At 37.5% G+C, this 16,558-nt stretch overlaps 2 protein-coding genes across 2 annotated transcripts in view; both read left to right on the top strand.

Moving 5' to 3' along the window:
- The window catches only part of sv2ca (synaptic vesicle glycoprotein 2Ca), a 41,401-nt gene extending 33,085 nt beyond the window's left edge, over positions 1 to 8,316 (top strand). The window contains exons 5-13 of the mRNA XM_036598969.1: positions 587 to 720; positions 1,392 to 1,481; positions 2,962 to 3,072; positions 3,166 to 3,254; positions 4,049 to 4,213; positions 4,718 to 4,851; positions 5,130 to 5,333; positions 5,601 to 5,760; positions 7,279 to 8,316. Coding sequence (XP_036454862.1) covers positions 587 to 720; positions 1,392 to 1,481; positions 2,962 to 3,072; positions 3,166 to 3,254; positions 4,049 to 4,213; positions 4,718 to 4,851; positions 5,130 to 5,333; positions 5,601 to 5,760; positions 7,279 to 7,462 — 1,271 coding nt within the window. The 3' untranslated portion in view covers positions 7,463 to 8,316. The remainder of the gene's footprint in view (positions 1 to 586; positions 721 to 1,391; positions 1,482 to 2,961; positions 3,073 to 3,165; positions 3,255 to 4,048; positions 4,214 to 4,717; positions 4,852 to 5,129; positions 5,334 to 5,600; positions 5,761 to 7,278) is intronic.
- A 5,334-nt stretch (positions 8,317 to 13,650) lies between these two features.
- Positions 13,651 to 16,558, top strand: part of iqgap2 (IQ motif containing GTPase activating protein 2) — a 90,215-nt gene continuing 87,307 nt past the window's right edge. Inside the window, exon 1 of the mRNA XM_036598074.1 lies at positions 13,651 to 13,914. Coding sequence (XP_036453967.1) covers positions 13,869 to 13,914 — 46 coding nt within the window. The 5' untranslated portion in view covers positions 13,651 to 13,868. The remainder of the gene's footprint in view (positions 13,915 to 16,558) is intronic.

Genomic DNA, 16,558 nt, shown 5'->3' with positions numbered 1-16,558 from the left:
GCTAATATTTTGGGTATATTTATTGGCACTCAGTTTCATGCTAATGTAAGTATCTTTCTTGGTATGAAGAGAAGGTTTGGCCTAAATAATGATTTAGCTGTTTTCGTTTATGAACTGTTCTTAAAAGCCTAAATTCAAGGTCTTCGGCACCGGAGGTGGTTTAAATGAAAAGTGACACCACAAATGTATAAAATGCATGAGGTATGATATTATTCCCATGTTGTTCTTTTGTTTCTGCAAAGAAAAGTAGCATGATATAAACAGCTTTATATTTCATGTTGTTTCTACAAACAAACAAAGAAAACCCCTAATTATTAAACATTTTTGAAAAGCTTGATGTTTACAAGCAGTGTATATAATCTTTTCTCAGTATCGAGCACTCAGGCCTGAATCAGAATGCTAGTTAATTAAGACAGAGTCCAGTAAGCATTTGGGTATGGAATCATATCTACTGATCGACCTAAAAACTTTTGTTGGTTGTTTACTACTTTTGTGTTGTAAGTGATTCCTTTTACTAACTATATGTGATTTTATATAGGTGTAACAACAATTTGTTCTTAATTTATGCTGCATTCTGTGTCCTCAGGCTGGAGTTTCAGTATGGGTTCAGCGTATCAGTTCCACAGCTGGAGGGTGTTTGTGGTGGTGTGTGCTCTGCCGTGTATCTGTTCTGTGGTGGCCCTCACGTTCATGCCTGAAAGTCCCAGATTCTACTTGGAGGTAAGAAGGTTTAAACTGAATTGGTAAGCATGAATGTTTATACATTGTGATACATGCTACTGATTGCAATTTTATTTCCAATTAGAGGTATAAATCTCTGACCTCACAATGAATTGATTATGAAACTAAAAATGAGATTCTGCACAAATTGATTTATTTCAAATAAAAAGCAATGTAACAGGTTTTTTTTGCTTGTTGTTTGTTTGTTTTTTTGTGTAATAGCCTGACACTTTTAATCAGTATTATTATAATTAATTATGATTAATTATAAAATTCTAATGTCAGTGTTGTTGAACCGCCACCCTCAGATTAATGCACATGGTGCACTGATACATTTTTACACCCCTATCTCTAACATTTAAAGGCTTGCTTATTTCTAATTGCATCAAGACATTTTATAACATCACAATCATGGCTTTTGATTATGGTGACATAATACTTGTTTTTTAGTGTATATATTAACACTTATTTGCTGTGTTGTGATTAAATTCAGTGCATCATTTAGATGTTTTGAACAGCTGTTAACAAAATCTCCTTACAAAGAAAATACTCCTTTTGAAGCTAATAACTCATGCGCGTCATGACTCCCTTTGCTAGCTCTGAGGCGAGGGAGGTGGGCAGCTGTCATCCAATCCTGTTAATCCCCCTGGATTTTCCCTCTCTTCACTCAGGTGGGGAAGCACGACGAGGCCTGGATGATCCTCAAGCAGATCCACGACACCAACATGCGAGCGCGCGGACAACCCGAAAAAGTCTTCACTGTGAGTCTGTCATCACTGTCACTGTAATAAATTAAGTCCATCACCCCCGCCATGCTAATTTAAGCAGTTTATCCCCACAGTGTGTTCTGAATGCTCTGTGGGACTCCAGTGGTCATTTTCTCCTCCCTTATTATTTGGCCTTTAGTGGGATAGTTTTGTGTCTTTGACAAATACACACAGTGAGGATCATGTACAGAGAGATGGCAGCCTGCATTAAGGCTTGCCACATACACCTGCTGTGTTATTAAGCCTTACTCATTTTATGTTACTTGGAGATTTCTCACATGGCCCCAGGCTTTTGAACAGACCTTTTTCACAAAATATTTGGTTCATTCATGCTTCATTGCTTTGTATTTTTTTTATGTAGGCTATTGCTATAAATACAGTATAAGCTGTTGGTATAAATGGTAATTGGATGGCTCTGTGAGATAAAAGGATGAAATATGAAGTAAAACCTATATAAGCAGAGGTGGAACATAAAATTACATTTGCTCTCGTTACTGTACTTTTTCTTTCCTCTGGGATGATACTTTTTGGAGTAGAATTAAATCATAGTTCTTTTACTTAAGTCAATTTTTAATGAAATACTTCTACTTTGCTTCTTTAATTTTTAATAATGTTACAGGGAAAATAAATTAAATCAGCTAATAAAGCAATTAGAAGAAAGTCTGGTTAAATTTTAAATGTTCAGTTCTAAAAGTAATCTAAAAACAGAGCATCTGTGGTCATCTGTGTTTTCAAATGAACTAAAGAAAACGGTGCAATTATCAGCTTCTAAACACGCTGAAATCTGTGCTTTCCATAACTCAACTTGAATATGTTGTGTATATTTTATTGCAAGTATTTGTCAGCTAGTTACTCTAGTTAGCCCATACCCTTTGATTTAGCCATATAATAATATTTTTTGTGGCTGTTTTGGAGGTAAATAGCCATATAAGTCTGTGACACAGGAAATTTTATCTAATACAGATTCCCCATAAACTCCTCCATTTAAAAATGCAAAAGTGCAAAAATACTGTGAATGTTATGTTTACTGTCTGTAGTAGACTTTTTAAGGAACAGAGAAAGCCTTGCATTATCATCAAATCATAAAATGCATGTATGTTTTTTGTTTAATGTAAGCCTTGTTCCTTAAACAGTTCAGAAGATGTGTAAATGTGCACTAGCTGAGCATATTATGATCAGTCTCAGCATCCAAAAACTTTTCTCTCCTATTTTCTCAGAAATATTTTCAGGTTGTGATTGCAGAAAAAGTGAAAAAAGTAACTTGATTACTCAAATAGTTTTCCGATAAACTACTGATGTACTCTTACTTGAGTGTTTTCCTATACAAATACTTTTACTTGTACTCAAATAAATTATTATTGCATTTTTACTTCATTTGGGGTTTTGCAGTACTCTTTCCGCCCCTGAGTATAAATAAGGAAAACTAAAAAAGCTGTTGATTTGATATTTACTCTGCTCTTTTTTCTGCTCACAGGTAAACAGGATCAAGATCCCAAAACAGATTGATGAGTTTGTGGAGATGCACACTGAGTCCAGTAATGCTGTGTCCAAAGTTATTTTCAGAGTGAAGACTGAACTTTATGGGGTGAGATTTACTGTCTTTTTTGTCTTGAAAAAATTATGATAAAATCTGACACTAGCTCATACCATATTTATCAATCACTATTTTTTCTCTCAGATCTGGTTGACCCTTTTGAAGTGTTTCATTTATCCAGTGAAAGACAACACTGTAAAGCTGGCCATTGTGTGGTTCACACTGTCATTTGGGTAAGCCTTTTGTTGTCTGTTAGATGTAATCATAAAGGAAGGTAAATCGATACTTCAATGAAAAATCAAACTTACTCAATTTCCCACTTATGCCTGGCCCACACTACAGGATTTTTTTAATCCAAACCAATGTTGAAAATGTAATTATGCTCACAAATTATACTCCTGACCAAATATTCTATCTGAATCTGAGATCTTGCAGAATGTCCTGTAAACAAAAATGACTTTAGATAAAAACAAACATGGCAGGCGACAGCCAGGCACAGATTACTATGCTAGTTGTGTATGCATTTTGCATAGTAAAAGTAAAATATAGATTGTTTGTTTCTTTGTTTTTTACAATGTTAATTCGGATAAAGTGTTTTTATTCTTCTTTTTAGCTCAACACTCCTTTTGTTACGTTGGTTAACAGTTTAAAGAAAATCTGGGGAGATAATGGCTTAAGACCTACCTGAACTCAGGACACTTGTGATTGTCAGCCTCAATTTGGCCCAGTTGTCCTGTAGTGTGGGCCAGGCATTAAATGAAATCAATCAGCAGTGATGCCATCTGAAGTTTGCTGCTTTAATTTTGCATAGAGCTACAAGGCAACCCTAGCTAATGAAAAAAGACTGCTTTTCCCCCACAAGTTAGCATCATGCAAACTGCATGGCTCAGTCGTAGCACACTTTCCTTGAACTGTGTTGAGTTGTTAAGTAAACTTATACAGACTTGCTTGTGTGGTTTCCAACACTGCGTGGCAAACTGTTGGACAAAATTCAGGCTTTAAGTTGGATGCTACTTTAATCCTGCAGGTACTATGGCTTGTCTGTGTGGTTCCCTGATGTCATCAAGCACCTCCAGGCTGATGAGTACGCTTCTAAAGTGCAGAGGCACAATAACGAGCTAACTGAGGACTTCACATTCAACTTCACATTAGAGAACCAGATACACACAAATGGTGTGTTCATCAATGACAGGTATTCCTGAAAGGGCATGCATTTTACGTTCTGGAATGAAGAAAAGGTCATTAGTGGTATGAAACCACTGAAATATTGCTTAGCAAAAGTATATGACAAGATGTAGAGGTGGGCAGTATGACAATATCTTATCTTTACTGTGATGCATTCCTTCACAGTACACTTTTTGAGGATATCGTCTGTACTTGAAAAACACTGACCAACTGCATGTTTCATTGCAAAAAGAGCATAATTAGGCCCGTTCAGTTGGATTACTGTAGATGTGGATGTGAAACTTTGAATGAAAATGATAGTACTCCCAGTTTTTGATAGTGTTTTTTTAACTCTGACACTGCTGGTTCTTTTTTGTCTGCTCTAGTTTATCAAATGTGAGCTTTTGTGATGTTCTATTTTTGCCTTATCGACCACCCTTGACATGATGGCTTTTTTGTGTTATTTCTTGTTGTTAAGACAGACTTCCTATAAATTGTCTCTCTTCTCTTCTTTTTTTCATTACCTTCACAGATTTGTAAATATGAAATTCAAGTCAGTCACATTCATCAACACCACTTTCCAAAACTGCTACTTTGAAGACGTGACCTCGGTGGGCTGTTTCTTCCGTAACTGCACTTTTATCGATGCATTCTTTTACAACACGGGTAAATTAACTATGTTCTTATAAGCTCTACTTTTTTATAGCAGTTACAATTTTCAAAACTGATAATTTGCAAGAATGTTAACCTTGAGCCCCAGAGAGCCGTTAAAACACTGGGACTTAGTAGTCATTATTGTACTAAACTTATAATTTAAAATAGTTTTTCGCAGTTGTCATGTATAGCACAATGACTCTATAGCTAAAATTAGAAATATGTATATCAGTATGTCTCTAATGAATTTGATTTCAATCAGTATTGTTATTATTGCTTTTTACACACAGACATTGATGACTCCAAACTTATTAACACAAAAGTCACAAACTGCTCATTCCATCACAACAAAACGGGTTGTCAGATGACATTCGATGATGACTATAGCGCCTACTGGGTTTACTTTGTCAACTTCTTGGGAACATTGGCTGTCCTACCAGGGAACATAGTGTCTGCCCTCCTCATGGATAAAATAGGGCGCTTATCTATGCTAGGTAAGATACATACTCTCTTTTGTATTGTATTTCATATTTGTCATGTATTTATTACCATAGAAGTTGTGATGGTCAACAAAAGCAACAGACTCATAGCTTCAAACAAATGTAGTAAATGTCCATTGCCACTTACTAAACAAATGTATGAAGAGGTTCAGAAAAAATGTCAACAGAATTGATTTTGGAAAAACAGCAACAGGATTTCCTTGAGGATTTCATCAAGCAAGATTTCTGGCTGTTTGTGGACTGTGTTTTGTGTGCTCTCAGGGTTCTCCATGGTCCTGTCTGGAATCAGCTGTTTCTTCCTGTGGTTCGGCACCAGTGAAGCCATGATGATTGGGATGCTGTGCCTTTATAATGGCCTGAGTATCTCCGCCTGGAACTCACTGGATGTGGTCACAGTAGAGCTTTATCCTACAGACAGGAGGTTTGTATCCAGAACATGCACACACAATCATACGGAAATGCTTTGGCTCATACTTTCATGTGGAGCTCGAACACTCACTTCAACAAGAATGCTATCACATCAGGGATGTAAAAGAACCTTGATGTATTATGATCCATCAATCTGATGGTAGCAGTTTAACAGTTTTGGAATATTAGAATGTTAAAACATGAACAAGTGAAAACTACATTTCTCTGTCAGTTTTCAAATGTAAAAATCTCATATATAGCTTGATATATTGTTTTTATTATCTGTACATCACCTCTGTGTAATTTACAGCTGGCCCAAATAATTTGAATATTTGAGTACTCATTCATTATGCTGGTGTTTGGTTCTCTATTTAGTATGTGGAAGCTTTATTTCATGCCACAAAAATTGTAGTCTAAACACAAGTTTCATCTGCAAATCCCATAAAAAACTGTTCTTGATAATATGTGGAAACTTAAAAATAAATAAATTATAGCTAGTTTAGTTGAGTATATCATAAATTCATGCTAGACGTCCATGTCACCTCGCCTCAGAGCATAACAAATTTCACCACTGTCCATGCGGCCATTGAATCTAAAAGAGCATGAAACATGGCATGAACCATCTTAGATATGTAAGTATAGTACCAGTAATAATGGTATTCTCTGGCAACACTAAACTCAGGGACCTCAGTGCTTCAAACTGTTTGTTGTGGTGAGTTTCTAGCAGTGGGTGAGTGAGGGGGACAGGGTGCTGCTGCCATCGTGGGTGCTCCCCGGAACAGGAGTCCGGTGTGTTGAAGTTCACTCTAGCCAGTTCACAATAGGCTGCCAATTGAAGCCTGCGGCATTCTGTGAGGTGGAAGCGATCACAGTTTCACTGGCACTGTTTCCTTGCAACATGTCCTCTGAGTTCAACACTGATCTCTGAAGCTCAGCTATGACTGAATTGTAACTCAGCCTGCATGTCACCCTCACTGCTCCTTTCAAAGAGAAAAACGGCAAAGTAGCCAAATAAATGGACTATAATGACTATAATAAATAAAAATGACTAACTAAAACTAAAGCCATTATGGAGATAGATAAAATTATAACTCTAATTCATTACACCTTTAGCATTTATGTGGCTTTATTTGAATGAGAGGGCTACAGTCATGGCTTCTATAACAACATACAGTGCACAAGCGTACTAGCGATTGTTACATGGCTGCCACTGGATATATTTTGAACTGCAGTGAAAAGCATGGTTTATTATGGTTAATTATGAAACCTAAACACTGTTTTTAAGGGTGATTTTGAGAATGAGTATTTGAGTGTATATGGTATCTCCAGTCACATTTGTGCATATAATTTATTTTTATAAATAAATCCTAGTTGTAACTATATGTGAATCAGATTTAAGTGTGAGATTTGAATCGTTTCTTAAAGAATCATAATTAAAATATGTTGCACTGAGGTCAGAGAATTATACCCCTTTTAACTCATACTATAAATGTAACACAAATACTAACTCTCTCATTTCTCTCTCTTTCAGAGGGACTGGCTTTGGCTTCTGTAATGCCTTGTGTAAGTTTGCAGCTGTGCTGGGCAACCTAATTTTTGGCTCCCTGGTCAGTATCACCAAAGCCATCCCCATCCTGCTGGCCTCCTCTGTGCTCGTGGGTGGAGGCCTGGTGGGACTTCGGCTACCGGACACACGATCCAATGTCCTGATGTAGCCCCTGCCAGACAGCCCTGAAGCTGTCCAGCTAATGACTTCAGTCCATCCATGTATCTTCAGTCTACCATTTTACACATTGTTCGAGTCATCCTTTTTCATTTACAGAGCTAAGTGAGATGGAATCATGAATGAGCAATATAATTACCACACAGAACATTATAGCAGTAGCTATATGTCATGACTAAAAAGACAAAAGCTTTATCAGTCAGTGAGTATGCACTTAAATCTAATTTGCGTGTTGATGCGTAGGCAGTTAAAGGTGAGAAGCATTAATGTTTCTGATCACGGGAAAGCCAAGGAGGGCTGTTTTCCTTCTTGTGAAACTATTTCCTAACATCCTGCAGCTGTGTAACAGTCTTGCATCCCTCTCCCTGGCTCCGTAGTGTTAAAAAGAGCCTGGCTGAAAGTCATATACATTATGCTGATGGGCTGTAGCAGAGCTCTGGCATTGAGATGAGCGTAAATATTAATGTCCCCCTTATTAAGAAGCTTGAAAAACAAACTCTTAATGAGCAGGCTGAACCTGCTGGAAGCCCGTAGAGGAAGAGGATGATCAGAAAGACTGTGAGAGCGGCACAGCTGTAGCCCAGCTGTCCTATACAGCTTCATACAGCCCAGATAGACCAAGCGAGAGTAAAACACAGTCACAGTCAGCAGCTTTCTTTACTAACAAGTTATTTTGTTTGCTTGTATGTTACCTGTACAATTAAATATTTATGAAGTCAGTATATGACTGCTTGGCCATAAATTGTCCTAAAGCTTTAATCATTAAAGGGATAGTCATCAAAAGCTTTATTTTTCCCAGGTTTAAGGGGTTTTTAGGTGAAAAGATGATATGTTGGTGTTTTTGTGAAATGTATCCATCTAAAGTAAAGCACAGCGCAAAAATGACCTCCCATAAGGACACAGAGGGAAACAAATAGTTGCTTTTAGAAACTAATTAAATACTAATGTCGTTAGGCTAAATTCTCCAACAGTTGTGCTGTTATTGCCATCTCATGTTACGACCTGATAAAGAAAAATATAAAATAAAGAACACGTGTAAAGTAAAATAACTCATCTGAAACTGTTTTATTGCATTTCACAAAAAACCCACTAAAGTCATAATTTTCAAGTCTTTCATGAAAAGCACTCGACTGTCCCTTTAAGCCCAGTCTTTAGAAAGCGTAGCTGATGATTTTTGCGATATCTTCTGACCCCAAAATCAATCATGTCTTGTAACTTTGGATAATTTGATGTTAAAACATTCAATTAAAGTGACCCCAGATATTTTCATACCAGAGTTCCACCAGTGAGATTGTGCATGTACATGTCAAATGCCAGTATCACCAAATGCAGCCACTGAAAATACTGAATTTATAATTTACTTGCATATTGGATGCAGGACTATTAACACTGATCGCTTGGTTCCAACATTTGTGTCTTGTTATTAACTTTGTGTTATTAACAAACATGTTAATTATTTCATACTTTGTTTGTGTATAATGTCAAATTGTAAAATGAGCCATTCACCACAATTTTTCCAGACGTACCCATGTGTGCTTTATGCTTTGTCTGGAAGTACCGATGGCCTTTTGAAACCGTGCCTCTCCTTTGTAAGACCGTTATCACCTATGGGCAGGAGACGCAGCCCTCGTTAACCTGAAGTGCAGTAGATGTAAATGTTATCACCCAGTGTCTTCTCACATTTCATCAAATTGCATGGAGCGTTTAGGGACACAGCACTGTGCTTGAATGAAACTGCCCTCATTTTAGCATACCGTGGCCACAGGCCCATGTTGGCGTTGTTGACAGGAAGGAGAGCGATGGCAGATTTTGGGGACTGGAAGGTTTAGAAAGACCGCCTCAAACAGATGGGCCCTCCAGTTGGCAGAAGAAACATGTGGTGACTCTAACAAGCCTGAGTTCAGGGAGTTTACCAGCAGTTTGTTAAGTTCGTTATTGCCATTACTCCTGTAGTTTGCTACGTGCTATTATAAGGTAAAGCATGTAAGTACAGACCTCGTTATTCATTTTGTTATTCTGTAGTCAGCATCATGACCATATTAGGAACTTTAGGTCTAAGCTGGTTTTCTTTATGAGAAAAGTGAATCGCTGCTGTTGTGTCCTGTGGTAAACAGAAATGTTGCAAAGCCAATACATTTGGTCATACGAACATTTTTCCTCTGAATGTCACTGGATTTTCCAAAATATGAAGTTGTAAAAGAGCAGCAATATGAATGTTGCTTTATGCAAGCTAACAGTGCTGCACAGTGAATTGACATCATGACGCTGGCATCATCCCCACAATACCCTGCAAAGGCCAGCAAGCTTTGTCAAATGTGGTAAATAGTAGTCTACACTTTGAATAGCTGGCGTTATATAACAGTGTTCAAGTTTAACGGTAGACTTACTATCATGTGACGTTATTATAATGCACAGAAATGTTAGCTTGCGCATAGCATGTATGTAGCATTCTTCATATTTCAACTGCTACATGACCTCGTAATTCACAGGACTCAGTGACACTCTGGGGATGAAATGTATTTGGGACAATGCTGTTTAAAAACAGCTCTTGTTTTTCTTGTACAGAAAAATCTTAGATCCAGAGTTCCTAATATGGGCGTGACAGCAGCTATAGGATGCCACGCAACTTCAGAGGTTTATCTTAGACCTTTACGAAAGAAAACAAGCCTCAGAAGTCATTAGGCGTTGATTCATTTGATGTGTGAGGTTTCTAAAATAGCTTTAATCGCCATCAGTGTGTTTGTGGCCTATTTTTCTCTTTTTGTTTTTCAAGTTATTGTAAAGTCATTGATTATTACCATGCTTTTTTCCTGTCTTTTTTTGTCCTACTAGTTTGTTAATATAAGGCTTTACTGTAGCCTATAGGCGATGATTCATTAGATATGTTATTTCTCTTTGTGTTAATTCATAGCCAGTTTTTTTTTGTTGTTTACCAGATATGATCATCCCTTTTTGTCTTTACTCCCATAACTTTCTTTGTTCTGCTAGCTTGTTAATATAAAACTATGGACTTGGAGTCTCCTGTGCCCTATTCGGTGGCTAGATGTTGGTGTATGTGCCATGTTGTTGTTACTGTTGATATTGAATAACAGCTGTGTTTTGAGATTTCAGCAAAGATATTAATCTATTTTGATGAACACTCCTATGAGACAGTTCTAAATCATTTATTGTAATAAAACTGTAGGTAATAGATCGTAATACAATGTGTCCTGTAGCTATTTTTGATTAGGCCTCCAATAAACCAAAGTGACTTCCTGCTGTCTCAGTTTCAGCAGAGCTATGCACCCTTAACTAGAGGTTTATCATTAAAAAAGAGATCATTGTAGAAATATTATTCTAGAAGACAACCTTTCTTTTTCTCGTGATAAGAAATTAGCTGCATTTAAAAGAAATTATGTTTATTTTTTTGTTTTCAGTTGCGGACACGTTGTAATGTCACTGTAGGCTACTGTGTATGTCGATGTGTGCGCTTATGTTTGTGTACAGTACATATATATGTTTGCGTGTGGGACAGAAATGTGATCATCTGTAAAATACTGTATATATACGACGCAGGTGGCTGTGTTCGGGCAGAATATATGTTGTGAATGTGTTTTGATGGACGCAAATGGAAAAGGATGTAATGCATTCACAGAAGTGTGCGACTGTGTTAGCAACAAGCCGACATTCTTCTTACATCGCAAGCAATCCTGCATGTGCGTATGAAACACTTTTGTGCTCAGTTCGCAGTTCTTGCGTCCCCCTGGCTGAGGGACAATCAGAAAATGACTACTTGGAGTAACGAAGAGAATGTAACACTGTTAAATGTATTATGGAGGTTGTGTGTGTGGTTTGTGAGCAGAGACATACAGAAAAAAAGCTTACTTTTGTGAGAGTAATAAAGATATGTGTTGAAATTATTCTGTGTCTGCTAATAACCTCTGCAACTCAACAAATCAGCCCCTGATAAAGGGCCACTGGGCATATAATGCAGTGCAATAGGTTGGCCAGCAGTATGAAGTGTTTATCTGCACAGACCATCTTGTACAGTACAGAACATGGACTGCTCTGTTTTGCATGTCATCCTTTGATTTTGCATTGTAAGGTCTAAACTACACTGAGTTTCACTTTAAAGCTTGCTTAAAAATTTCAACACATTTTAATAAGAATAGTAGTGAAAATATGTAGATAATCAAGAGTCTTTTGATTAACTGTGTATATAAAATTTGTTTATAATCTGCTGAATTCAGTTGTTTTTCACTTTATTTGGAGTGTCCAAGTTGATATCTGTGGATGTTAAGATCAAAGGTTGCTGAACATGTAACAGGTTCAATACAGAGCATCTCAACATCCTCAAAAAGCTGTTACAGACATGCTGCTGACACCATTCTTTAACTGGAGTTTAACTGGATTAGGTTTTGGTTAAGGATGGTGTTAGGATTAGGGCCAGGGTAAGGATTAGGATCAGGTTTTGGGTTAGGGTTAGGATTAGGTCCAGGATATGGGGTTAGGATCTGGTTTTGGGTTGAGGTTAAGGTTAGGTTTAGGGCCAAGGTTAGGTTTTGGTTAAGGTTGTTTAGGGTTATGTTTTGCGTAATGGAAGTAACATATTAAGTCTGCTTCATGTAACATCAACAATACATCTACTTAATTAAAGTAATGTATCGAGTGCATCTTTTAGATATTTATCTCAATGTATTCAGGTGCTTCAGTACTGCTGCTTCACTGATAATTTGTTGACATTTTACTGATACTTTGTAAAGGGTTTATTGATCATCTACAAAAGACCACTCTAAATAAAGTGTTCCCCAAAAACCATCTCAAGACTATCATAAAACAATGTCTCAGGCATCAGGCAGTGAATTCATAACCATTTCTTTCTGTGAAGTAGCTTGTAGAGACGTTAAACACTTCAGATGTCTAGCTCCTATCACCACCACTGTGAACAATTCTGTCTGGAAAACTTTCTCTACAGTGAAAGCACTTCACTTCAAACTGCTCTCAATGACTTTGCTTACATCTTAATGATCAAATCATGCAGACAATGTGAAAAGACAGTGAAATTTCCCTTTAAACGGTCAGTGCAGTTCATTTAATGCAAATATAAGTTTTGTGTTTTCCTGGTTTCACTGTAGAAATCACAAAGAATTACCCTTTTTATTTGAAGAAGACTTAAATGTTTCTGTGTCTGGATATTAATCTCAGTTTTACTTGGTTTCTGATGGAAAAGTAGCAATGTCAGCCATCTCTGGTGTTCATATGAGCCACTGCTTATTTTTACAATTTTTAATTGAATTTATATTATATGATATCAACAGTATAACAATCAAAAATCATATTTGCGAAGATGTCATATGTAGTATATGTAGCAAGATGCTTGAACACATGAATACATTTAAAAAACAAAAGAATAAACATAAATATAAAATATAAATAAATAAAACAAAGAAAATGAAAAAAAATAAAAAGTAAAAATAATGAAATTAAAAATGGATAGGCTTAATTTTATTAATGAATGGTTTTATAAACAGATCTTTACAAATTTGTAATGCTTTAAGTGCTTTTGAATTTTTCACTTTATTTAAAGGATTTAAGTAATGATTGAATTTGAAAAGGACAGATTTTAGTTGCTCATTCGACCATCTGCATTTATGTGTATAAGATTTGCCATAATATATGAGAACATTAATGGATGGGAAAAAAGGATGTCCTGATTCACATTAGACTCAAAGTAGAGAACATCTTTTATACAGAATTTTACACCAGCATGAGCAAAAGTGAAAACAAATTTTTCTACATCTATTGAAAACAATCTGGCATGAATACAATAAAAAAGGTCAGTAGTTTCTGTATCATTCTGACAAAATATACAGTTTTCATCTAAATAATTCATATATTTTTAATATTTTTTAACAGGACATATTAAATGAATAATCTTATAAAACACTCCATTGACTTTGTTGGTGACACAATATTTCCTCCCAATCTTCCATAATCCAAAATCCAGAATTCCAGAATCCAAAGCACTCCAGCGTGTGGTCTACAGTATTTACTCTGTGCTGCAATTCTCTCGGTTGCCGCGCGGGGGCGCAGCGCTCTGCAGCGGTTTGCGCTGTTGGTTTTTTTTGTGCGGAGATGCTGCGCAGCGCCGCCAGGTGGCGCAGTTTGACGTTCCGTGTTGAAAGTATCAGTAAAGGAAACTGTCAGTGACAGACATTGAGCGCGATGGGAGCACGGTTTCACCGCAGACAGCAGACATGACACAATATTTTCTCTAAACTAATTTCTCTCCAAACACCGGGACGGACTTTTCTCTCAGGAGTCTCCGTTTGAAGAACTCTCAGTTAATACAGGTGTGAAACCCTATAAACGCAGTTTTTCTGTTCCTGAGGGCTTAAAAGCGAGGACACTGTGACAGGATGTACCATGAAGACGGCGCTAACTCTCTCAGACCACGTTATGGATGTGAGTACACCCACTTCCAGCTTATTTCAACTAAGAAACGCAGGTTTCTGGAGGCTTTAACGCGTCTCAGAGGAGGAGAGCGAGTCATAAGTGAAGTTTGCAGAGTAAACGGGCGACATTCTGTGTTAGCGAAGAGTAAATATTCAGTTGCCGAAAATCTCCAAACTTGTAATACTAACGTTACAGGTGAATGAGCAGAGGGTGGAGGTGTTCACAAGCAGGCTACCTACTTAAAGAGGAATTCCACCAACTTTTCAACATTTCTGAGTAATGCAGTCCTTAAGATGTAAACAGTCATTCAGAGTGGTTCACTGTAGAGAAACTTACAGATTCTGATTTCTTTACAGTGGTGGGGATAGGAACCAGGGGTGATGATGAATGCAACACATATGTAGCCATTTTATTCACTATACAAAACCACCAGTGAACCTACACAGTTTTTAGGTAATGTTAATGGTGGCAAAATAGTGGTAAATCTGAAATAAATAAGTTTTCTTTAGGGTATATTTTGCCTCACAGCATCTTACATGTACAGATCCAGGATGAATAGATTCAAATAAATGGATTAAAATACATTTTAAGCCAAATCACATCACAAAACGTACACAAAGAACTAGAACAGAGCATTTCACATCAAACCACTCTAAATGACTTTTACTATATATCTTAACCATGTAATTATGTAGAATTTTGAAAAATTGGTGGAGTTCCCCTTTAAGTGATAGCTGTAGTTTATTGTAGTTTTGCTTTAGTAAGACAGCCAGCTAGTGAAGTAAATGTGAGGGAAGTGAATTTTCAGCTAGCTTTGCAGTCCAGACATACCAGAAAGACTGAATACAGGGTTACGACACTGAGGTCTGGATAGAGATAGATAGATAGATAGATAGATAGATAGATAGATAGATAGATAGGCAGGCAGATGGGTAGGCGGGAAGACAGTTAGACATATCAATAGATATACTTTATTGTCTACAATGTGGCAATTCGTCTTTGGCTACCCATGACAAAACAAACATACAAAACATAAAAAGGCATTAAAGAGACATAGCAAATCATATACAGTCAACAAGCAATACATACAGTTTCACACTTTAAGAGTTAATGATTTCCACTACATGTGGGACAAAATACCTCCTAAAAACAGTTTTGGTAACTCTTAGCATCATCATATATCGGCTACACAAACTGTGAGCAAGAGGGCTGAGCTGTTTTCCCTACAATTTTAAACTGCACTCCAAATGTTACCCATTGAAAATCCACGTTAGCCTAGGTTTAGGTGCAATATGGGACTCGGAAAACAGCCCTGAGAGTTTGAAACTGGAGGTAAGACTAAGGGAGGTTCCCTCTGGAATGCTTTTCTCTTGTCAAACATTAGCTTTGGCAGCTGTAAAAGCACCTGACGTTTAGATTTTAAGGATTTGAAGTATTCACATCGACCAGAAGCAAGGTGTTTTATATCATACAACTAACTGTCAAGCAACAAGAATCCTAAGAAGTGTTAAAATCACAGGAGGCCGTAATACTGAGACTTACGTCACAATCAGATGGTATATGATTAGACATGCTGTTCATCATTTGTTCAATATGTTGTTCAGGCCACTATTAGTTGGCATATCTGTTTTGGAAGGAGTGCATTTCTCAGTACGCTTTGGAACAGTCACTGCTGTGCTGGTTTAACATTAACCCGGGCCTACTCCAGTTGATCAAACACAAATTTGGAGTTTTGCTCGCCAGACTTTTCAAGGCCTTTGTGTCATATTTGCTTGGTATTGAACCTGCTTTCACTGGTGTGTTGCACTTCTGTCAAAATCCTGACAGTATTGTGAAGAATTCTGTGAAAGATCTCTGAATGAAGGGTGTTTTAGGCACAATTAAAGTGACAGTCTTGCAAAAAATCAAATGAAAAATCAAAAATTTCCTCCTTGTAGACCATCAGCCAAGACATGTTTGATGTCCAAATTTTGCTTCTTTATGTTTTGCACTGCAGCTGCGACGCTAATGTAGCTAACAAATTAGGGAAGCTTGAACTCCTCCCAATAAGCATCGTGTAAACCACATGACTGCATCCTAATTTGCTACAAACTGAGTTGAGTTTTTACATAATTTCGAACTTGTAGTTGAACACTATGACATACTATTATCTATAAAAATTCAAGCTTCAACATGGCTCCTACTGTTTTAACTATATAGTGTACTTTTTCCTCCATTTTATAGATAGACTAGGGATGGACTTGTCAATATTTTTGGGGGCTGATACCAATCGCTGATCACCTTTCAGAACAATTGGCTGATAGCCGATACCGATTGAGGGCAGGGCTGGATTCATCATTTAAAGGTGCAGAAGGCAAACAACTCTTTTGGCCCTATCATCAGGAGATCGCGAGTTCGATCCCTGGTGATGCTACAGCCATCCGTAGCTGGGTGGGTAGGATGGCCCCTCCTTCTCCCCCCATCACTCAGCGCAATGCTAGTCAGCGCAGGCGTCTGTTAGCTGACGTAACAGATCTGGCGGTTGGCGCTTTCCTCCGAGCGCGTTCGGCTGTCCAGTGACGTTGCGTGAGCGGCAGTTCGAAAAGAAGCGGTGGTTGGTTTCACAGGTCTCGGAGGAAGCCTGTGCTAGCCTTCACCCTCCTAGCGTTGATAG

The sequence above is a fragment of the Colossoma macropomum genome, unplaced genomic scaffold (genome assembly GCF_904425465.1).
Source record: "Colossoma macropomum unplaced genomic scaffold, Colossoma_macropomum, whole genome shotgun sequence".
Taxonomy (NCBI): domain Eukaryota; kingdom Metazoa; phylum Chordata; class Actinopteri; order Characiformes; family Serrasalmidae; genus Colossoma; species Colossoma macropomum.
The sequence above is the reverse complement of the archived record's forward strand: the minus strand, read 5'-3'. Positions and strand labels throughout refer to the sequence as shown.